This window comes from Orcinus orca, chromosome 18 (genome assembly GCF_937001465.1).
Source record: "Orcinus orca chromosome 18, mOrcOrc1.1, whole genome shotgun sequence".
In the NCBI taxonomy this organism is placed as follows: Eukaryota; Metazoa; Chordata; class Mammalia; order Artiodactyla; family Delphinidae; genus Orcinus; species Orcinus orca.
Genome location: NC_064576.1, coordinates 58,118,026 through 58,143,186, shown reverse-complemented (window position 1 = coordinate 58,143,186; position 25,161 = coordinate 58,118,026). Strand labels below are relative to the sequence as shown.

The window sequence follows — 25,161 nt, the reverse complement described above, 5'->3', positions numbered from 1 at the left end:
ATTAATAATTTTATTCTTTTGCTGGAGAACACCTTGTATACTTCTCAGGCAAGGTTTTCCTATTTCTGCTTAAAACTGAATTAATTCTCAAGGAGAAGAATACAGGCATCCCAATTTATTGAATTCATTAGTCAGAAAAATTATTTTGCCTGGCTTATTTTTTTTATTTAAATGATATTACTACATGATATACACAAACTGACATAAAATGTATTTTCTGACATTCTCTAATGATACGATAGTTGTATAAATTTAAGTCGTTTCATTTCATCAGGTTTCATTAGCAATGACATTTTAGATTTAAGTTACCTGCACATAAAAGATATGCCATATATGAAACAATTCTATGCCTTTCTAAAATTGTTTGTTATCTCAAAACGCTCTTTTACCTTCCTCTTACTAAATACTAATTCTTAAAGCCTCAAGTTCTACTGTATCCACTGTATCCATATGTTGCTTTGCAATGTAATTTTGTACGTTTTACTTTATTTTCTTGCCAGGCTATCACTGAAAGCCTGCTGAGTGCTGGCACTAGCCTGTGGAATTATGAGATGGCAGTCCGGGTAACTGAAAAATTGTACCAGTTTTCTTAGAGCCTGGGTAATGAATTCAAACAACTAAATATAGTACTGGAATTAATCTTTTATTCCCCAGAGCAATCCACAGTTGAGATGGTTGGCACTGGACAAATTTCCACAGAAATGCACAAATATTGAGAACTTGGGTACATGACTTTGAATCCATATGAGGCCCAAACCCCACTGAGGACTTTGATTACTATCTTATCCCTGAGAATGGATGCATAAAAAGGCCAATTGTAAGAGAAATACTTTTTGCAAAGGATTCTAACATTTTTCTTTTTATAGTAAACATACTCTGAAAGAAATTTTCTAGATCTTCTTTGAAATCCCCGAAGACCTTTTTACTAATCATTCTTAAGGAAATATTCTGCAAAGATTCCCTAACAATCGCAGACTTTCATTAGGAGCTAGGATTACAAAGAGGATTCACATGAGAAGACACTTATCTTCCACACAGAACCTGTGCTCTCAAAGACATGAATGATTATATACGTAAACTTTAATGGCTTTTAAAGTGGGACTCATAAATCACTGTATGATTCATCAACTCGGGATTTAGAGATATTCTTTCACCAGGAACATTATTGAAAACAAAATTGCTTTCCTTTACTTTTCTGTAGCAGGAAGAGGAACAGACATAAAATATAACAGGAAACTGTGTTACTCCGAAAATATTGCAGGATCGGATGATGCGAAAACCTTCACCGAACATTGGACCATGACACCATTCACATCGGGATGTGCTGCAATGAAGGAAACATCAGATCTACTAAAGGAAAGACATTTTGCTTGATGCTCTGTAAGACTCAAAGTAGTATAAAATATGGCCTTTCTCATTATCGATCTTACCATCTCCTTGAGGAGCTAAGACATACGCAAGTGTAAAACTAAATGCTAAAAAATAGATATATGTGTATAAAATAATCCTAGTTCTCTAAAACAAAAAAAGTATAGATTCATAGTAAGAAAACACCCTAAGGACAAATCCCAAATGGAAGACAGTAATTATCCTTGGACCTATTCTCCTATGTGATCACAGGGAATTTTAAATTTCTTCATAATGTTTTTCTGTATTTCCCAAATTTTCTATAATAAATACATATTATTTTTATAACTCAAAATAAATATATCATTTTAAAAATAAAGGGACTGTTGTAACCTAGCGTAGGATTAGTGTCCATGTATATTTTTAAGTGCTCACAAATCAGTTAAAAAAAGACATCAGCCCATTAGTATATTAAGAGTAGCACATGAATGGACTATTCACAGAAGATGAAACTTGAACATCCAGAGAACATTGAAAAGTAAAGCTTCTCAATTTCATTAGTAATCAGGGAATACAAAACAAAATAACAAAAGAATACCATTTCATAAATCATCAGATGGGCAAAATGTAAAAGTCTGATAGTGCGAAGTTTGGTGAGGATACATATAAATTGGTGGAGTATAAATTGGTGTAATCACTTTGGAGCAACTTGGCAATTTCTGCTTAGGTTGAAGATGTACATACTCACAGAAAGAGTAGAGTGATGGTTGCCAGGGGCTGGGGGAAGAGGGAAATGGAGACGTGTAGGTCAAAGGGTACAAACTTTCAGTTATAAGATGAATACATTCTAAGGATCTAATGTACAACATGGTGACTATAGTTAATGTGGTATTATATACTTGAAATTTGCTAAAAGTAAACCTTGAATGTTCTCACCTCATAAAACAAGAGTTAACTATATGAGGCAATGGATGTGTTAATTAATATTATCTTTGTAATCATTTCATGATGTGTATGTATATCAAATAATCCTATTGTACAATTTAAATATATACAATATTGTAAAAAAAAAAAAAAAAAAGACAAAAAACAAGCCTCCTCTGGCCAGGAATTGTAAGAGAGGAAAAATATCTTTTCCTCTACACATCTTAGGTTCATTGGCTGGGGCCCTGGAAATTAAATTTGTCAGTTTAAACTTGTCAAACAGATTAGCAAGAGAAAAAAACAGTTTAATTATGTACACATACATGGGACTTTCTCAAAGAAATGAGACTCAAAGAAGCAGTCAAATGATTGAGGCTTATATACCATCTTAGGCTAAACAAAGGAAAAGGGGATTTGGGCTTCTGGGCTGAGAAGCCCAGTTATGGGAAGGCAAAGGGTGGAAATATATGGTAAATAAGGGTTGTCTTGTTATACAGCTAAGAGTCTTTCAGGTGATAAGAGTTGCCTCCTGAAGTAGTTCTCTTCCTGGTGTGAAAACATTTTACAAATGGAAATTTCCAAAAGGGGAAATTTATGTTATATTTTAAGGTAGTTACTGGGAGGTAAAGAGCTTTTCCTGCATCTGCTAGATCTCGGTTGCCTTAAGCTCAAAATAATACCTATGTGAAAGAAGCATATTTTGGGGTGGCATATTCTGGTAGCCTTAAGAAAGTGGAAAAATTCAGAAGGTCCAATATTTGCTATAGTCCCAGAAAGAGCACAGAAAAATAGAAGATAGAATTTTCGAAGTAATAGTGTAAGAAAATTTCTCAGATTAAAATACATGAGTTTCCAGATTGAAAGGATACATCAAGTACTGAACACATTGAGTTAAAAAAAAAACTCACAAAGGCACATCATCATGAAAATTTTAAACAACTAGCAAAAAAAAGAGAAGATTCAAAAAGCTTCCCCTTCCAAAAAAAAGGTATAGGTTATATATAAAGCATAAGGAATAAGAAAGCTGTAGATCTCAAATAAAAAATAGAAAAGTAGAAGATGATGAAGCAATGTCTCCAAAATCCTGAAGAAAATGACTGAAGCCAGAGTTTTATACCCAGCCAAATTATCAATCAAGTCTGAGTGCAGAATAAAGACATATTCAAATACGCATGGTCTTAAATTTTTATTTCCATGCATTCTTTTGCAGGGAGACACTGGAGGGCTGGCTTCACCAAAATGTGGAGGTAAACAAAGAACAAGGTATTCAATGTGACTTTAGTAAAGGAAATTCCAAGATAATAGTGAAGGGAAGTCTTGGAATAATGGTTGTGCACCAGATCTAGACAACAACATTTCTAGATTAGGGCAGGAAGACACAGGGCTCCAGGATGATGTATTAAAAAAAATTAATAGGACTGATAGCCATATCTGATACATTCATACTGATAAAGATTTAAATAATTCTATTAGAATTTTCATGGCAGAATTAATGATAAACACATAAAGCAAAGTAAATGAATAAAAGTCAATTACTCTTTCTAGGAAAAACAAAAAGTTGTACAGTAAAAGAAATATATTCATAGTACACTGTGTAGCCTAACTATGCATTACTTAGATTTTATAATTAAATAATAATTATTGATTTAACTTAAAATCATTATTTTACTCGAGAAGTATTAATCATTATGTCACCAGAACTATCCTAGGTACTGGAGATAACATTAATGAACAAAACTATCATGTATTCTTCTTTTCATGGAGTTTACATACTAGAGGACCAGCCTGATATTAAATAAAATAATTAGATAAAATATAAAATGAGGTGATGGTAAGTGCTACAGAGAAAAATTAAAGCAATGAAGGGGGAGGAATAAGGAGTGCCAGTAATGTGAGGCATAGGATGCTTGAACTTTTAAACATTCTGTAAATAACTATATTGTGAGGTTGGAGGAAGAAGACAGGTATATATGAGGGCTGATAAGAGTCCTAATACCTATCTTGCTTAGTAGGAAATTTAGAGATGATAGCTAAAATTGAAAAAACAAGAAGAATGACTCAAGGATGCTATTTAAAAATATAGAGGCAGCTCCAAAATAAATCCTCATATATATGGTCAAATGATTTTCAGTAAGTGTGCCAAGACAATTCAGTGGGGAAAGGACAGTCTTTTCAACAAATGGTCCTGGGAAAACTGAATATCCCACATTAAAAAAATGAAGTTGGACCCTTACTCACACCATATCCAAAAATTTACTCAAACTGGATCAAAAACCTAACTGTAAGAGCTAAAACTATGAAACTCTTAGAAAAAAATATAGGGGAGGGACTTCCAGGTGGGGCAGTGGTTAAGAATCTAACTACCAATGCAGGGGACACGGGTTTTAGCCCTGGTCCGGGAGGATCCCACATGCCACGGAGCAGCTAAGCCTGTGCGCCACAACTACTGAGCCTGTGCTCTAGAGCCCGCCAGCCACAACTACTGAAGCCCGCGTGCCTAGAGCCCGTGCTCTGCAACAAGAGAAGCCACTGCAATGAGAAACCCACACACCGCAACAAAGAGTAGCCCCCGCTCGCCGCAACTAGAGAAAGCCTGCGCACAGCAACAAAGAACCAAAGCAGCCAAAAATAAATAAATTAATTAAAAAAAATATATATATATGGGGAAAAGCTTCATGACATTAGATTTGGTAATAACTTCTTGTAAATGACACCAAAAGCACAGGAAACAAAAGAAAAAATAGATTAAGTTGTACTTCAGCAAAATTAAAAACTTTTGTTCATTAAAGGACACCATCAACAGTGGGAAAAGGCAACTGACTGAATGGGGGAATTGTAAATTGTATTTTAAAGGGGGTTAATATCCAAAATATATAAGCAACTACAACTTGACAAGAGAAAACACAAACAATCCAATTTAAAAATAGGCAAAGGACCTGAATAGACATTTCTTCAAAGAAGATACACAGATGGCCAAAAAGCACATGAAAGGATACTCAGCACCACTGATAATTAGAGAAATGCAGTGAGAACCACAGTGAGATCCCACCTCACACCCATTAGGATGGCCAATATAAAAAACAAAAACAGAAGCAAAACAGAACATAAGTGTTGGAGAGGATGTGAAGAAATTGGAACCCTGTGCACTGCTGGTGGGAATGTAGAAAGGTGCAGCCTCTATAAAAAGCAGTGTTGCTGTTCCTCAGAAAATTAAAAATTCAATTACAGCAATTTCACTTCTGGAAATAGAAAAATGGAAAGCAGGTATTTGTACAACCATGTTCAGAGCAGTATTCACAATAGCCAAAAGGTGGCAGCAATGCAAATGTCCTTCAACAGATGAATGGATAAACAAAATGTGGTGTATCCGTACAATGGAATATTATTCAACTTTTAAAAGGAAGGAAATTCTGACACATGCTACAGCATGGATGAACCTTGAGGACATCATGTTAAGTGAAATAAGCTCATCACAAAAACAGACTAATATCGCATGATTCCACTTATATGGGGTGTTTCTGGAGTCGTCAAACTCATAGAGACAAAGTAGAAGGCTGTTTTCCACGGGCTAGGGGGAGGGGGAAGTGGGGAGTTGTTCTTTTATGGGTATAAAGACCGATTCCAGTTTTGCCAAGTTGAAAAGACTTCTGGAGATTGGATGCACAGAAATAAAAATGTGCTGATTGCTAAACAGTACACTTTAAAATGACCAAGATGGTAAATTGTGTTATGTGTGTTTTACCACAATTGAAAATAAAATTTTAAAAATATGAGAGCAAACACCCAGGGGAGAACTGCAAAAAGAGTTTGGCAATAGGTGACTCTGGAGGTAAAGAGTGAAGGGGGAGAGAGATGCGGGCAGGGGTGATTTTCATGGAAAGACCTGTAGTAAACATTTGATCTTTTAAACTAAATACTTGTGTTGATAAAAGATAAAATTATTTTAAAGAGAAGAAAATTTGGTTGAGCAGGTCACCTAAACTCTTGAAGAATGTCATCTTCAGAATAAGGGAGTTTAGTGGCCTAAGTTGTTATTTCCTTATTTCTTCTAACTAAATAGTTCTATTACTGTCCCCAAGTAAGTGATATGTACTTGAGAAAATACACTGGTACTAATAAAATCACATGGAAAATTAAATTGCAATATTTAATATAATTTTATCAAAAAATTCAAAGACTTTTGCACAATAATGAAAAATGGAAGGCTATAAAGATGTTAAAAAAAACATACTGAGTTATCTCTAGTAAAGATGACTTCCAAGTATTAAGTATGATCAAGGCTTTATAGTTTAGTGGAACTGAATAATACTTTTGAAACTTTAGTCTATATCTCTAAGTAAATATTTCTATCATTCTCGTGCGCAAGGAAGTTAAGGTAAAATCCTATGGAACGTGAGTCTTCTGACCCAACTCTCAACAAAGGCAGATTCTCTGTCTGATTGAGGTGATAGAATGCAGGTAGAGACACAGGGAGGCAAAATGCAAAGAGAAGTTGTAGGAGTCAAAAAAGAAGCTCACAGTTGCTAATGGGTAGGGCCCAAATCACTGGGGTGGCGGCAGAAGCTGGGCTTGGAGTAGCCTAGGAGCAGACGTTGTACAGAGCCCAGAGCTGAGCCACCATTCAGACCCAGCAAACATAGTACTCGGGACGGAGGTTGGAAATTAAGGATCAAAGCCAAGAGTAGACGTTAGAGGGTGAGTGTGGGCTTGGGTGACAAACGCCTCCTTCGTTGTTTCTATCTTTATTAATATGACAGTTGTCCTCGATGAGATTGAACCCCTCATCGTTTTTACTCCTCCCTCTTTTACTTGCCTCACATACTCAGGCAGCCGTTGAGTTCATTTTACCTTCATAATTTGTCTTGTGTCATTTCCTACCCATTTACTCCTATGCCCATTACTTTGGTTTAATCTCCCCTTACCAGTTAACAAGAGCGCTTTAAGTGAGCTCCACCCAGCCTTCCGCTACTCTAGTCCATCTTCGACACTACTGCCAGGTCTGCTGCTATCACCTGCAGTGGCTCGCATGGCCTAAAGAAGAGACCTCATCAGTGGTCTCCATAAGCTAGCTCCAACCTTCCTTTTTAAACTTACTTTTGCTACTCTTCATAGATGTTTTGTTCTGGCTGGACATTCACTTTTTCTCTTTGCCCACGTTCCTAATTTTACTCAGCTTCGGTTCATTTCCCCATTTGGTTCCCTCTTCCTGGAATGTCTCTTCAATACAACACATATTTCCAAATATATACATTTTACCTGTTCTTCTAAGACTCTTTTCAAACACCGTTTCATTCCTAAATCTTTTCCCTATTTTCCCAGCTGTAGTTGTAATCTTTCCTTCTCTATCCCCTTTTGTTTGTAATTCATTTGTCACTTTTTATTTACATGAAAACCCATCCTTGTAAAATTTCCAAAAAAATATAGACGCATACAGGAAAAAAAGCACAGAATTTCCCCTTTATTCCTCCTTTAAATCATTCTAACTCCCCTTTGCAGAATAACTGAAGCTCATATTGGTGGTGTTCCCTCTAGCTCCCAGACACATGACTCTTCTCTACATAAATGGAATCTCTCTTGTGTATGTGTTCTCTCTGTATGTGTCTGTACATACAGCTTGCTTTTCTGATTTAACAAGATGCTCTGGACAGCTTTGTATGTCAATACATTTTGTTTTATTTCATTCTTATTAACAGCACCATAATGTTCCAAAATACGGATACATTTTATCTGACCACTTTTTTATTGATGTGCACTTAGTCTGCAGTGATCATCCCTCTGCCTAACTGTGTATTCACATATACCTATTTCTATAAGACATATTACTAAAATTTAAATTTCTGTTTTAAGGAATATGTAAGATACTGTCAAATTAACCTTCCACAAAACTTCCGCCAACTTGACAGTGCCACCAATGGTGCATGATAATCTTGTTTCTGGGCATGCAAGGGCAACACTTAATATCAATCTTTTTAATTTTGATAAACAGGTAAAAAACCCTATTGTTGCTATTTTACATTGCAGTTCCTTGGTTACTAGAGAGATTTAACATTCTTTATGTTTATCATCTATCTATGTATTGTCTTCCGTGAATTGCATATTCCTATCATTTAACCACTTTCCTATGGGTTATATCTTTTCTTATTGATTTGTGGGAGATATATGTTTAAACAGTTATAAGCATTGCAATATCTTCTTTCAGTTAATAGCTTGCCTCTTAATATTATTGATGGTTATAATATTATGTAGAAACATCTTTTGTCAAATTTATGAAACTTTGCTTTACTGTCTATATTTTCGAGGTTTGTTTAAGGTATCTTTCTCTACCTTGAAGTCATACAGATAGTCTCCTGTACTTGCTTGTTAAGGCTTTAAAATTTTGCTTTTCATATTTAAGTCATTAATCCAACTGGAAATGATTTTGTAAATGATGGTAACATATACATAGCAGAAACATAATTATATACTTCTTACTTATAGATGATCAGATGTTTCAGTGTCATTTATTGAAAAGTCTCTCCTTTCCCTACTGATCCACAGTGCTATTTTTTGTCCAACGTCAAGTTTCACATGTACATGAGAACATAACTGAGCTATGTATTCTTCATTGGTTGGATTGTCTTTCCTTGCGTGTAATATCAACTGTATTTCTCTAATTTTATAAGTCTTTCTATCTGATAGGCAAGTCCCTAATGTTAGGCTCCTTTTTCAGGCTTGCTTTGGCTATTTTGGGGTCTCTGCTTTTCCGTACACATTTTATAATCAGCTTATCAAGTTTCTCAGAAAATTCTGTTCAGATTTTGACCAGAATTGCATTGAATCTATAGCTCTATTTGGGGAGAACTGATATATATATATCTATATCTCTCTCTCTATATCTCTATCTATATATCTCTATATCTATCTATATCTATCTATATTTATATATATATATATATATTTTTTTTATTTTTATTTATTTATTTTTTTTGCTGTACGCGGGCCCCTCGCTGTTGTGGCCTCTCCCGTTGCGGAGCACAGGCTCCGGACGCGCAGGCTCAGCGGCCATGGCTCACGGGCCCAGCCGCTCCGTGGCATGTGGGATCTTCCCGGACCGGGGCACAAACCCGTGTCCCCTGCATCGGCAGGCAGACTCTCAACCACTGCGCCACCAGGGAAGCCCAGAACTGATAGATTTTTGGTATTAAATCTTATTATACCTGAGTGTGTGTATCTCTCCCATTTCATGCAGCCTTCTTTACCTTTTTGTAAAGTTGTAATCTTTTTCTCTATAAATATCTTGGACATACTTCACTTGATGTATTCCTAGGTACATTATGTTTTTTATTGCTATCATAAAAGGTATCTTTTTAAAAATCACATTTCTAACTGTTTGATGTCTGATTTTAGTTACATCTTCTTTTTAACACCACACCATAGACTTTGTTGTTACTATTACTTTATAGATCGTAGAGATCATACTTGTTTAATTTCTTTTCCCTCCATCCCTTCTTACATCTCAGAACATACTTCTGGAGTTATCTTCCTTCTTTCTGATGCACATTCATTGCAAGTTTCATTTCACTAAAGTGAAAATCTGTGGGGAATAAATTCTCTGTTTTATTATCTGAAAATCCATTTTTCTCCCTTGTTCTTGAAAGTTAGTTTTGCTGGGCTGAATAACATTTCTTCAGTTATTGTTCCACTGTTGCTAGCAGTTTATTTGTTGTTCTTTGTAAGTGACTTTCTTTCCAGCTGATTTCTAAGTCTTTGTCTTTGGTGTTCTTCACTTTCACCACAAGGTGTTTTACTTGGCTTGTGTAGAGTGTTCAGTCTCTGTGAATTCACTCCTTTCATCACTTCTGAGAATTTACAGTCACTACCTCATTGAACAATGACTCCCAACATTCTCTGGGACTCTAAGGATATGTTAAATTTTCTCCTTTTACTGTCCATGTCTCTTTGCCTCCTGTCCACATATAATTTCTCCAGATTTCTCTTCATATATGGATAATGTCTGTTAAACCCACGCACCAATTTCAACTATTACACTTTTAGTCTCTAGAATTTAATTGTGTTTAAAATTTCTTTCTCATATTTTCCTGGTCATATTTGATGGTCTTTTATTCCTTAACCATTTTAAAAATTATATCTTACTTCTTTACACTCTTAAAGTAGGTAATTCATATTCTGTCAACAATTCTAATATCTTAGATCCTTGGAGATTCGTATCTGTTAATTGTGCTAATTTTTACTCTTGGTGGTTTATTTCCTCATGTATTTGAAAGTCTTAATTTTGAGATAATATTCATTTGAAATTAATTTTCTGGAATCTTTAATGTCTAAATTGAGGATGTTTCTCTCAAAAACATTTGTTCTGCTGAAAGAGAAGTATTCACTGCTCTGGGGCCACCAGCCCCTTTGGCGGTACAGATTTCACTCAGGAATACCATGTTCAGCTTCCCTACTTTGTGGTGAATTCAAATCTCTTGGTCCCATATATGTTTACAGTCACTAGTTAGGTTTTAATTCTTTTTAAATGTTTTTGTCCTTGGTGATTTTCTTACTTTCTCATGTGCATTCAAACTCATGAACATTGACATAGTGCATTAAAATCGAAAACTTTGGCACCTGGTTCCTTTTTTTATTGATAGATTTTTAATTACTTTTTCAGTTTCTCCAATGGTTACTAGTCTGTTCAGCTTTTCTGTCTTTTATTCAATCAATATTGTTGACTAATATACTCCTGGAAAACCATTTTACTTAGACATACAACAAATATTTGTTATATCAGGGAATTCCCTGGTGGTCCAGTGGTTAGGACTCAGCACTCTCACTGCTGTGGCCTGGGTTCAATTCCTGGTCAGGGAACAAAGATCCCGCAAGCCATGCAGCACAGCCAAAAAAAAAAGTTATATCAGTAATACAAGCACTGATCATCGGTAGTGCAGAAAAAATAGTTTTACACCATCTGAAAGGAAATAAGAGGTGAGCCTGAGTGGACTCATAGTGTGTGGTCTTTGAGAATCCTAGTCCTGAGAGAGGCAATAATGCCCACACTGGCTTTCAACCCCTGAGGAAGAGAAGTTGCCCTGTGTGTGTCTGCTCTATTCCTCGTCTCTGTGAAGTTAGAGTAGAATAAAGCATTTCCCTTCATAGTGTGCCTGGCACTAAAGAATCTTTTTCTGGAAGAATCCCCTTCTTTGTCCTTAGGGGTTCATAGAAAAGACTTATACTACAACTGTATAGATATTGCCAGCTATACCTCAGCAATCTGTACCTCACATTGGATTTAAGTAATAACTTGAGAAGGTGGGCTGAATCCAGACTACAACATTATGCCTGAAGAGCCAGAAGGAGCAGTCTGAAAGATTGCATAGATGTTTTGGTGTGTGGTGGTGTGTGTGTGTGTGTACAGTAAAACTATCATCTGGCCCTGTAATAAAGATTTTAAACACTTAAAAGTGTGTCTTGGTAAAAAGAGCTTCAGAATTTGCTCACCATTTTAGTAACTTTTGAATTTCCACTGGGATCACATTATAATATTTATGCAGATTATTCTTTAAAAAGAACAAAGAAGTAAGTTGAGTAAGATGTTGTGGACTATTCATAGAATTCTCTTTCCAAAAACTCGGATGAGTGAAATTATTCTCAAATAGGACTTTTTTCAGGTTAAGCTTCAAAATTGCATGTGGAAAACTAGTCAGTTCATTTCCATCAACGATCAATGTTTCAAGTGATCTGCAAATAAAGGAAACCATATTTTAAAAGATAGAAGAAGACATCTGTCCCAATGTTCCCAAAAATTGGTATAAAACTTAGTAGTAATAAAATATGTGTTAAGTATTTCCTTAAAAATCAAGAGAATTAACTAAAAAGCAACCAAACCAATATATTATCATGGAATTAAGTGCATTTGTGTAAATAGTAGAGTTAAAGCACATATTTTGGGTCTTTGCAACAAGTCATCGCTATGGAAAAAGAAATAATCACAAACAGAAGAATGAATGTTATACTACATAAAATATAATATAGTATAGTACAGTGATACAAAGAAAGAATTTATTTTCATAGACAAATTAAACATTAACACGTACTTTTTTTCATTCAGGTAAAGGTCTCAACTATTGGTGGAAGGCAGCAGTGGGGAAACAGACCATCATGCTGGGGGAAGCTTTTATCTTGCTTTTATAAAAGATTAAAGAAAAATGTGTTTGTAAATTTTGGGGAAGGAAAGATAGCCTCTAATAGACTCAGAAAGTCCAATGGAGTTCCAAAATTAACAAGGGAGAAAAAAAGAGAACAGATAGAATCCTGAAAAAAAATCTCCCCCACCAAAAAAAAGAAATATGAAAAGGAGAAAGTGAATAAATAGTAAATACAAAGTAAAACGGAAGGTAAAAAATTATAACAGATGTGAACAGGCGGCATTCTATTAAAGTACAAAGATTGTTACACAGGAAATTAAATAATTGGTATAAATATTAGAAACAAAATGATCTCATTTTACTGAAGATAAGGTAATGCTCCTAGAAACCAAATAAAATCTAGTAAAACTCAATCAGAACTAAGATAATTTTTTACATAGTTTGATTTTAAAATGTAAAGAAGTAAATAGCTCTTCTCTCTTCTGTTGTATTCTTTATTTCTCTATTCTGACTGGTGATAGTCAACTAGAAATGGAAATTACAGAAAATATTACATTCATAGTAGCAACACAATTGTATGTTTTTGGGGGGAGGAGGGGCTTAGAATGATATTAAATGATCTTAAAGATCATAATCTAAAGAGACTAGTTGAGGCTATTATTGAAAAACATTCTCCATACTACTTATTAAAATTATTCTAAAGTCATAATCAAAATAGTATGGTACTGACCTAGAAGGTCAGAGATCAACTTCAGAGACTTTTTAGAAATTAGTACGAGAATCAGATCTTAGTATTAAAGCACTGTGTATTACTAGCATTTTGTGTATATGTATTTCCTTACAAAAAAATCAACTGAAAAGAATTACAGGTGCACACATGGATAAATGGACTAAAGCAGCTTGTCATTCTGTTAAGGTGGTCATCAATACTAGCTTTTAAATAATTACTGAAAATGTTATGTCTTAAAAATACTAAACACCAGTCATTCAGTTTACATTTTGGTAAACCTTATGCTTCACATGTTATGTTTTATGGCTATTGAATAAATGAAAGGACTCAATTTTATCCATCACAATCATCACCTAATATATCCTTAAGGGGCATATGTCTTATGGGTACTTACTACTTCCAAAATACCTGAGTTTCTGGATTTCATTTGGAATAAAAGCAATACTATTGTAGGAAATATCAAGTTCCTCAAGATTAAACAAGCAAAATAACCTTAAATAGAAAGAGAAAATGATTATATGTTTACCATTACTGGGCATTAATAAAGAATTGAATTCGTCAGTAAATAGAAGCATAGAGAAACTGTATTTTTCTAAGATTTTTCAACTTACAGACTTTTTTTTTATTATAGATGGTATAATTACAATAAAATTTCCTAAAAATGATTCATCTATCCCTTAAGACTGGTTTGAAATGTTTAGAGTTGGTAAAGCCCCATCTAGAAAAAACCACCTGTATTAGTTCCCTAGGGCTGACATAACAAATAGCACAATCTGGGTGGCTTAAAGCAATGGAAATTTATTCTCTCACAATACAGGAGGCCAGAAGTCTGAAATAAAGGGGTCGGCAGAGTTGGTTCCCCTGGAGGCTCTGAGGGAGAAACTGTCCCTTGCCCCCTCTTCTGGTGGTTGCCAGCCATCCTTGGTGTTCCTTAGTTCATGGCAGTATAACTCCAATCTCCACCTTTGTCTTCACATGGCCTTCTTATAAGGACACCATTTATTGGATTTAGAACCCACCCTAATCCCACCCTAATCCAGTATGACCTCATGTTAACTAGTTACATCTGCAAAGATCCTATTTCCAAATAAGATCACATTCTAAGGTTCTGCATGGACATGAATTTTTGAAGGGCACCATTCAACCCAGTGCAGTTGCATTAAGATTTTCCTGGTGAAATATCTTTGGTCTTTCTTTCCATTAAGCAAAGTACTTAAAAGTAAGAACCAAAGAACACAAAGGCTAACGCAGAGAGTCCTGTCTCCTGGGGGGTGAGAGTGGGAGTTGCTTCTTGGAGACTGGAATTGAAGTATGACATTTACCAAAATCCCTAGTAAATATTCCCCTCTTTGTGAATGCTCTTCTCAAATACATTCCTGTTTTCCTTAAAGGATGAAAAACTACTTGCATGATTATTAACTAAGACATCATGAGCACAATATTTCATTAACTTCGTACTATTTTAGTGTGGATTATAATGGTCCTCATGATCTGTCCCCAGACTACTCGTCCAACTCACCTCTCACACTACCCGACATTCACCTCAGGCCCAGAATTTATTTGCTGAATTTCCCTGAATTAGCCCAGTTCTCACATATCTCCAGTTCCCCCAAATTTGATCAGTGTCTTTCATTTTTTAAGTCTTGGCTTAGATGTTACTTCTTCCAAGGAACTCTTCCTGCATCTTTCAGAATAGGTGAGCTGCCTCTTCTGTACTTCTCTGCTTACCACTATCACAGAATTTATCACACTGTGTAATAAGTGTCTCCTAAACTATGACATTCTGGAGGCCAAGGATTCTATTTTACATTTCTGTATATCCAGTTCTTTGGCCAGTGCCTAGCACATCAAAAGTGCTTATGAAATCACAATTGAATAAAAGGTATGGTGACCCCAGTTAATATAAAATCATTTGCTCTGAGAAAGTAATGAGATTGAATAGAAAAGCAAAAAAAAAAAAAACTTTTCAGTTCAGTGTTCATCTCAGACTTTTTTTCCACCTCTGTAAAGAAAATATTAGTACCATCTGTTCCATTTTTTTAATTCAAAATTATGTTATTTCATTTTCTTGCCTTAGGCAGTTTCTAGAGTCATTTTGTATTCCCTTATTACTTCAGTACAAGCAAACTAGTCTGGTTCTAAGCTTTCACTGTTGATGATAAATTCCTGTTGATTGTGATGTTTAATTGGGCTTGTAGACAGCACTGAGAAAGCTAATTAAGAAATTTCATAGGCTCTAGAGTTGAAATTTATCTCATCTATATACGATTTTAGAGAGCACATTTGTTTAGACGGCCTTAGTTTGGTTTGATACTCTATACCCCACTAGCAACAAATCTATCACAATTTTCAGGGTGTATAGAATGTTTTACATTTATTTCATTGTTTTATTTATCAGCACATCATTGAGCAATGAGATGCTTAAACTAGACGCGTGCTGTTGGCTTGGAAGATTGTGCTAGCATTAATATTTGCATGTCATAACATTAATCACCACCACAGCAACATAAATATTATTTATTGAGAGCCTACTATGTGTTTGTGGCAGTTTAGAATGGTCTTTCATTGGACCACAGCAATATTGTTAATATTATTTACAGATTTAAAAAATGGAAGCTACCTTGATTCCTTGCAGTGGTAAATGGGAGTGTTCAAAAAGAATAAAATACCTAGGAATAAACCTACCTGAGGAGGGAAAAGACCTGTATGCAGAAAACTATAAGACACTGATGAAAGAAATCAAAGATGATACAAACAGATGGAAAGATATACCATGTCCTTGGACTGGAAGAATCAACACTGTGAAAATGACTATACTACCCAAAGCAATTTACAGATTCAGTGCAATCCCTATCAAATTGCCAATGGAATTTTTCACAGAACTAGAACAAAAAATTTTACAGTTTGTATGGAAACACAAGAGACCACAACTAGCCAAAGCAAACTTGAGAAAGAAAAACAGCTGGAGGAATCAGGCTCCCTGACTTCAGACTATACTACAAAGCTACAGTAATCAAGACAGTATGGTACTGGCACAAAAACAGAAATATAGATCAATGGAACAGGATAGAAAGCCCAGAGGTAAACCCACACACATACGGTCACCTTATCTTTGACAAAGGAGGCAAGAATATACAATGGGGAAAAGATAGCCTCTTCAATAAGAGGAGTTGGGAAAACTGGACAGCTACATGTAGAAGAATGAAATTAGAACACTTCTTAACACCATACACAAAAATAAACTCAAAATGGATTAAAGACCTAAATATAAGGCCAGACACTCTAAAACTCTTAGAGGAAAACATAGGCAGAACACTCTTTGACATAAATCACAGCAAGATCTTTTTTTTTTTTTTTTTTTTTTGTGGTATGCGGTCCTCTCACCGCTGTGGCCTCTCCCGCTGCGGAGCACAGGCTCCGGACACGCAGGCCCAGCAGCCATGGCTCACGGGCCCAGCCGCTCCGCGGCACATGGGATCCTCCTGGTCCGGGGCACGAACCCATGTCCCCTGCATCGGCAGGCAGACCCTCAACTACTGTGCCACCAGGGAAGCCCACAGCAAGATCTTTGTTGACCCACCTCCTAGAGTAATGGAAATAAAATTTAAAATAAACAAATGGGACCTAGTGAAACTTAAAAGCTTTTGCACAGCAAAGGAAACCATAAACAAGATGAAAATACACCCTCAGAATGGGAGAAAATATTTGCAAATGAAGCAACTGACAAAGGATTAATCTCCAAAATATACAAATAGCACATGCAGCTCAATATCAAAAAAACAAACAACCCAATCCAAAAACGGGTGGAAGACCTAAATAGACATTTCTCCAAAGGCATACAGATTGCCAACAAACACATGAAAAGATGCTCAACATCACTAATTATTAGAGAAATGCAAATCAAAACCACAATGAAGTATCACCTCACACCAGTCAGAATGGCCATCATCAAAAAAAATCTACAAACAATAAATGCTGGAGAGGATGTGGAGAAAAGGGACCCCTCTTGCACTGTTGGTGGGAATGTAAATTGATACAGCCACTATGGAGAACAGTATGGAGGTTCCTTAAAAAACTAAAAATAGAACTACCATATGACCCAGCAATCCCACTACTGGGCATATACCCTGAGAAAACCATAATTCAAAAAGAGACATGTGCCACAATGTTCATTGCAGCACTATTTACAGTAACCAGGATATGGAAGCAACCTAAGTGTCCATCGACAGATGAATGGATAAAGAAGATGTGGCACACATATTAATGGAATATTACGCAGCCATAAAAAGGAACGAAATTGAGTTATTTGTAGTGAGGTGGATGGACCTAGAGTCTGTCATACAGAGTGAAGTAAGTCAGAAAGAGAAAAACAAATACCGTATGCTAACACAGGTGTATGGAATCTAAAAAAAATGGTACTGATGAACCTAGTGGCAGGGCAGGGATAAAGACACAGTCTTAGAAAATGGGGGGGGGTGGCGGGGGGAAGGGGAAGCTGGGACAAAGTAAGAGAGTAGCATTGACATATGTACACTACCAAATGTAGAATGGATGGCTAGTGGGAAGCTGCTGCATAGCACAGGGAGATCAGCTCCATGCTTTGTGATGACCTAGAGGAGTGGGATAGGGAGGATGGGAGGGAGGCTCAAGAGGGAAGGGCTGTGGGGATATATGTATACTTATAGCTGATTCACTTTGTTGTACAACAGAAACTAACACAACATTGTAAAGCAATTATACTCCAATAAAGATATTTTTTAAAAAAAGAACTGTAAAAAAAAAAAAGGAAGCTATAAGAAGTTAAGTAGTTTATCCAAGTCAGTATGAAATCAAATTAGTACTCTCTGTTCTTCAGGTATATGGATACAAAGTAATTCAATCCCTATCTTTAATCAATACCAATATGGGAAAATAAATTTGTGCATTTTTAGAATCAGCTCTTACTTCAGGGTTCACAAGTATGTTCTTAAATTCTTTATTCCAAACAGCTTCTCTTTCCCAAAGAACATGCTGGCTAATTAAATCAAACTGAACCAAAACAAGGCAAAACTTTGATTCTGTTAGTTAAAAGTAGTAATTTTCTATGTCATTTTCCTCCTGGTATCCACTGAGAAAAAGATAAGAGCATTTGTTTTTAAACTTTTGTTACAGTTATGGCTTCATAACTTCAGGGAGTGAGGTGTGTGTACATAGATGTATGTGTGTGTGTGTATACACAAACAATTATAGATATGTGTGTACACAGATTAGTATACATACATAAGTTATCTATCTCTGTCCACTGAGAGTGTCTAGAAGCAATATCATCCCAATAGCAGTGGGAATATACAGCACCCAGATCTTGTTTTTTAAATACCATCCTCCAATAAAAAGGAAATAGGGTTTCCTAAGAGAAATGGCTGATTCTAGTATCCAGGCAGGGAATCAAGGCAGTACACTTTATGTTACTCTGGAAAGATAGATGAGTCAAACAAAAATAAAACTCATAATGCAATATCTTTACTTAGTATTTATTCTTTCTTTTTAAATACATTTTATGTGTAATGTGTGATGTGTATATAAGTGTTTTTACACAGAAATGATATAATTTTTATTTAATTTTTCAAAATGAATAGTTTTACAGTGTTTTAATGTAGATCTTGGATTGTTAATTACAAACAATGCTGGATGAACAGTTTTATAAATGAATTTTGATGCACTTTCTTAATTACTATAAGAACTTCTTTTGCAAAATGTTAAACTATTTAAGAGTCCCTGTGCTCTTAACTTTTTGCCCTTAACCTACGTTCAATTTGTTAAAATCTAACTGGAAGAGATATCTTGTTTTGGCATTTGGTTAAGGTTTTGGTTCAAAACTTTCATTAAGACGTAAATAATTACCAGTCCATATGTGGGAAAAAAATCCATCTCTTTTATGCCTGGATATAAACATTCCTATCAGAGTTTAAAGGATCTTAGACATCATACAGTTAATTTCTTAGTTCATAGATTAGGAAATTGAGGCCTAGAATGGTTGTGTCTTTCTCCAGATCAAATAGATAATTCTCAACTTTGAAGTTAAAAGTCTAGAATTGTTTTTTTTTCTCGATGTTTTTTTTAAAAATAAATTTATTTATTTTTGGCTGCATTGGGTCTTCATTGCTGCGTACAGGCTTTCACTAGTTGTGTTAAGCAGGGGCTACTCTTTGTTGTGGTGTGTGGGCTTCTCATTGCAGTGGCTTCTCTTGTTGTGGAGCACGGGCTCTAGTGCTTCAGTAGTTGTGGCTCGTGGGCTCTAGAGCACAGGCTCAATAGTTGTGGCACACGGGCGTAGTTGCTCCACTGCATGTGGGATCTTCCCAGACCAGGGCCCAAACCATGTCCCCTGCATTGGCAGGCGGATTCTTAACCACTGCGCCACCAGGGAAGTCCCAAGGCTAGAATTCTTAATTCCAAGTTCAGAGTTCTTTCGATATCCAAAAAGGCTACCAAGGGATAGGTGTAAGTTTCTCACCTGAGCTTCTTTATATGATTTAATCCATACTCAGATAATTGATGTCTAGATATGTATTTACTAGCCCCAGATTAATTGCCATCTATGTAGCTGGTAGGTTTTTTTTTTTTTTAACACAATAATTAGAAGCAAATCAGCTAACTGGAACTGAATAAAAATTATCAAATGGCTAAAAAGTAGCTAGCTGCTTTCAGAAGGGAAATTGATCCTTTTCTAAATTATATGCCCTTTATTTTCTGTGTTTAGAATCTCAGACTATCAACCTTACCCAGGTGGAAGCGTAGTAATCAAATTAAAGGCGATGTTGAAAGTTCTAAGGAACTTAAGTTGTTGAATTGTAGAAGGGATTTCTTTGATAGGATTATTTCTCAGATTCAGTATTTGTAAATTTTTAAGACAAAATATCTGAAGAATGGGAAAGAGAAATAAGCATGAGTAGAATACTAAAGTGTGCGAATCCTTATTTTTTACATTTTATAAACTCTTTGAACCAATGCAGTCAAATCAGTATGGTAACACTAATTGGCTGTGTCATATATCTCAATAAATACCTTTGGTAAGCCTTGAAAATAACTAACCAGCATTCATATGTATGATATGGTAAGATAGTGCAGCTACTGTACTCATATACCCTTGACTCAAGAATGTTCCTTTTCTAAATGGGAAAATCATCCTATTTGATCAAGCTCACGGTTTCATAAGAGACAACCAAGAATGAGGAATGTCAAGAATGAGGAATGTAGGAGATACCTGCAGAATCAAGAAAATAAGTGGAATTAACTGTAGCAATCATGGGGTGTCTGATATCATAGCCAGCTTGATTCACTCTGATATCACAGTAATTTGTAAATAACTGATTTTTCATATGAAATTTAAAAATAGAGTATGCCATTTAAATCCACAATCTTTGCTTGATTTATATATTTCTTCCTCTCTAGTGAATCTTAACAAGCTTTTACATTAGCTCTCTTTAACATTAAATTAAAACTTTTTATATCATGAAGATTTAAAATTGGTGGAGTAGAGCATGCTTATTCTTTTTTTTTTTTTTTTTTGCATTTTAACATCTTTATTGGAGTATAATTGCTTTACAATGGTATGTTAGTTTCAGCTTCACAACAAAATGAATCAGTTATATATATACATATATTCCCATATCTCTTCCCGCTTGCGTCTCCCTCCCACCCTCCCTATCCCACCCCTCCAGGCGGTCACAAAGCACCGAGCTTATCTCCCTGTGCTATGCGGCTGCTTCCCACTAGCTATCTACCTTACGTTTGGTAGTGTATATATGTCCATGCCTCTTTATCGCTTTGTCACCGTTTACCCTTCCCCCTCCCCATAGTCTCAAGTCCATTCTCTAGTAAGTCTGTGTCTTTATTCCTGTTTCACCCCTAGGTTTTTCATGACATTTTTTTTTTTAATTCCATATATATGTGTTAGCATACGGTATTTGTCTCTCTCTTTCTGACTTACTTCACTCTGTATGACAGACTCTAGGTCTATCCATCTCATTACAAATAGCTCAATTTCGTCTCTTTTTATGGCTGAGTAATATTCCATTGTATATATGTGCCACATCTTCTTTATCCATTCATCCGATGATGGACACTTAGGTTGTTTCCATCTCTGGGCTATTGTAAATAGAGCTGCAATGAACATTTTGGTACATGACTCTTTTTGAATTATGGTTTTCTCAGGGTATATGCCCAGTAGTGGGATTGCTGGGTCATATGGTAGTTCTATTTGTAGCTTTTTAAGGAACCTCCATACTGTTCTCCACAGTGGCTGTATCAATTTACATTCCCACCAACAGTGTAAGAGGGTTCCCTTTTCTCCACACCCTCTCCAGCATTTATTGTTTGTAGATTTTTTGATGATGGCCATTCTGACCGGTGTGAGATGATATCTCAATGTAGTTTTGATTTGCATTTCTCTAATGATGAATGATGTTGAGCATTGTTTCATGTGTTTGTTGGCAATCTGTATATCTTCTTTGGAGAAATGTCTATTTAGGTCTTCTGCCCATTTTTGGATTGGGTTGTTTGTTTTTCTGTTATTAAGCTGCATGAGCTGCTTATAAATTTTGGAGATTAATCCTTTGTCAGTTGCTTCATTTGCAAATATTTTCTCCCATTCTGAGGGTTGTCTTTTGGTCTTCTTTATGGTTTCCTTTGCTGCGCAAAAGCTTTTAAGTTTCATTAGGTCCCATTTGTTTACTTTTGTTTTTATTTCCATTTCTCTAGGAGGTGGATCAAAAAGGATCTTGCTGTGATTTATGTCATAGAGTGTTCTGCCTATGTTTTCCTCTAAGAGTTTGATAGTTTCTGGCCTTACATTTAGGTCTTTAATCCATTTTGAGCTTATTTTTGTGTATGGTGTTAGGGAGTGATCTAATCTCATACTTTTACATGTAGCTGTCCAGTTTTCCCAGCACCACTTATTGAATAGGCTGTCCTTTCTCCACTGTACATTTCTGCCTCCTTTGTCAAAGATAAGGTGACCATATGTGCGTGGGTTTATCTCTGGGCTTTCTATCCTGTTCCATTGATCTATCTTTCTGTTTTTGTGCCAGTACCATACCGTCTTGATAACTGTAGCTTTGTAGTATAGTCTGAAGTCAGGGAGCCTGATTCCTCCAGTTCCTTCTTTCGTTCTCAAGATTGCTTTGGCTATTCGGGGTCTTTTGTGTTTCCATACAAATTGTGAAATTTTTTGTTCTAGTTCTGTGAAAAATGCCAGTGGTAGTTTGATAGGGATTGCATTGAATCTATAGATTGCTTTGGGTAGTAGAGTCATTTTCACAATGTTGATTCTTCCAATCCAAGAACATGGTATATCTCTCCATCTATTTGTATCATCTTTAATTTCTTTCATCAGTGTCTTATAATTTTCTGCATACAGATTTTTTGTCTCCTTAGGTAGGTTTATTCCTAGATATTTTATTCTTTTTGTTGCAATGGTAAATGGGAGTGTTTTCTTGATTTCACTTTCAGATTTTTCATCATTAGTATATAGGAATGCCAGAGATTTCTGTGCATTAATTTTGTATCCTGCCACTTTACCAAATTCATTGATTAGCTCTAGTAGTTTTCTGGTAGCATCTTTAGGGTTCTCTATGTATAGGATCATGTCATCTGCAAACAGGGACAGCTTTACTTCTTCTTTTCCGATTTGGATTCCTTTTATTTCCTTTTCTTCTCTGATTGCTGTGGCTAAAACTTCCAAAACTATGTTGAATAAGAGTGGTGAGAGTGGGCAACCTTGTCTTGTTCCTGATCTTAGTGGAAATGCTTTCAGTTTTTCACCATTGAGGATGATGTTTGCTGTGGGCTTGTCATATATGGCCTTTATTATGTTGAGGAAAGTTCCCTCTATGCCTACTTTCTGCAGGGTTTTTATCATAAATGGGTGTTGAATTTTGTCAAAAGCTTTCTCTGCATCTATTGAGATGATCATATGGTTTTTCTCCTTCAGTTTGTTAATATGGTTTATCACATTGATAGATTTGCGTATATTGAAGAATCCTTGCATTCCTGGAATAAACCCCACTTGATCATGGTGTATGATCCTTTTAATGTGCTGTTGGATTCTGTTTGCTAGTATTTTGTTGAGGATTTTTGCATCTATGTTCATCAGTGATATTGGCCTGTAGTTTTCTTTCTTTGTGACATCCTTGTCTGGTTTTGGTATCAAGGTGATGGTAGCCTCGTAGAAGGAGTTTGGGAGTGTTCCTCCCTCTGCTATATTTTGGAAGAGTTTGAGAAGGATAGGTGTTAGCTCTTCTCTAAATGTTTGATAGAATTCGCCTGTGAAGCCATCTGGTCCTGGGCTTTTCTTTGTTGGAAGATTTTTAATCACAGTTTCAATTTCAGTGCTTGTGATTGGTCTGTTCATATTTTCTATTTCTTCCTGATTCAGTCTTGGCAGGTTGTGCATTTCTAAGAATTTTTCCATTTCTTCCAGATTGTCCATTTTATTGGCATAGAGTTGCTTGTAGTAATCTCTCATGATCTCTTTTATTTCTGCAGTGTCAGTTGTTACCTCTCCTTTTTCATTTCTAATTCTATTGATTTGAGTCTTCTCCCTTTTTTTCTTGATGAGTCTGGCTAGTGGTTTATCTATTTTGTTTATCTTCTCAAAGAACCAGCTTTTAGTTTTATTGATCTTTGCTATTGTTTCCTTCATTTCTTTTTCATTTATTTCTGATCTGATTTTTATGATTTCTTTCCTTCTGCTAGCTTTGGGGTTTTTTTGTTCTTCTTTCTCTAATTGCTTGAGGTGCAAGGTTAGGTTGTTTATTCGAGATGTTTCCTGCTTCTTAAGGTGGGCTTGTATTGCTATAAACTTCCCCCTTAGAACTGCTTTTGCTGCATCCCACAGGTTTTGGGTCGTTGTGTCTCCATTGTCATTTGTTTCTAGGTATTTTTTGATTTCCTCTTTGATTTCTTCAGTGATCACTTCATTATTAAGTAGTGTATTGTTTAGCCTCCATGTGTTTGTATTTTTTACAGATCTTTTCCTGTAATTGATATCTAGTCTCATGGCGTTGTGGTCAGAAAAGATACTTGATACAATTTCAATTTTCTTAAATTTGCCAAGGCTTGATTTGTGACCCAAGATATGATCTATCCTGGAGAATGTTCCATGAGCACTTGAGAAAAATGTGTATTCTGTTGTTTTTGGATGGAATGTCCTATAAATATCAATTAACTCCATCTCGTTTAATGTATCATTTAAAGCTTGTGTTTCCTTATTTATTTTCATTTTGGATGATCTGTCCATTGGTGAAAGTGGGGTGTTAAAGTCCCCTACTATGAATGTGTTACTGTCGATTTCCCCTTTTATGGTTGTCAATATTTTCCTTATGTATTGAGGTGCACCTATGTTGGGTGCATAAATATTTACAATTGTTATATCTTCCTCTTGGATCGATCCCTTGATCATTATGTAGTGTCCTTCTTTGTCTCTTCTAATAGCCTTTGTTTTAAAGTCTATTTTGTCTGATATGAGAATTGCTACTCCAGCTTTCTTTTGGTTTCCATTTGCATGAAATACCTTTTTCCATCCCCTTACTTTCAGTCTGTATGTGTCTCTAGGTCTGAAGTGGGTCTCTTGTAGACAGCAAATATATGGGTCTTGTTTTTGTATCCATTCAGCCAATCTGTGTCTTTTGGTGGGAGCATTTAGTCCATTTACATTTAAGGTAATTATCGATATGTGTGTTCCTATTCCCATTTTCTTAATTGTTTTGGGTTCATTATTGTAGGTCCTTTCCTTCTTTTGTGTTTCTTGCCTAGAGAAGTTCCTTTAGCAGTTGTTGTAGAGCTGGTTTGGTGGTGCTGAACACTCTCAGCTTTTGCTTGTCTGTAAAGGTTTTAATTTCTCCATCATATCTGAATGAGATCCTTGCTGGGTAGAGTAATCTTGGTTGCAGGTTTTTCTCCTTCAACACTTTCAATATGTCCTGCCAGTCTCTTCTGGCTTGCAGAGTTTCTGCTGAAAGATCAGCTGTTAACCTTATGGGGATTCCCTTGTGTGTT

General features: G+C 35.7%; 1 protein-coding gene and 1 non-coding gene across 2 annotated transcripts in view; one reads left to right on the top strand and one right to left on the bottom strand.

Moving 5' to 3' along the window:
- Positions 1-1,080: 1,080 nt before the first annotated feature.
- The window catches only part of LRRC63 (leucine rich repeat containing 63), a 48,264-nt gene continuing 24,183 nt past the window's right edge, over positions 1,081-25,161 (bottom strand). Inside the window, exons 6-9 of the mRNA XM_004274583.3 lie at positions 19,887-20,023; positions 13,534-13,617; positions 11,749-11,988; positions 1,081-1,324 (exon numbers count right to left, since the gene is read on the bottom strand). Of these exons, the coding sequence (XP_004274631.2) occupies positions 1,081-1,324; positions 11,749-11,988; positions 13,534-13,617; positions 19,887-20,023 (705 nt within the window). The remainder of the gene's footprint in view (positions 1,325-11,748; positions 11,989-13,533; positions 13,618-19,886; positions 20,024-25,161) is intronic.
- TRNAE-CUC (transfer RNA glutamic acid (anticodon CUC)) lies at positions 11,047-11,118 on the top strand. Its single transcript has one exon. It is a non-coding gene; the product is annotated as a tRNA-Glu (tRNA).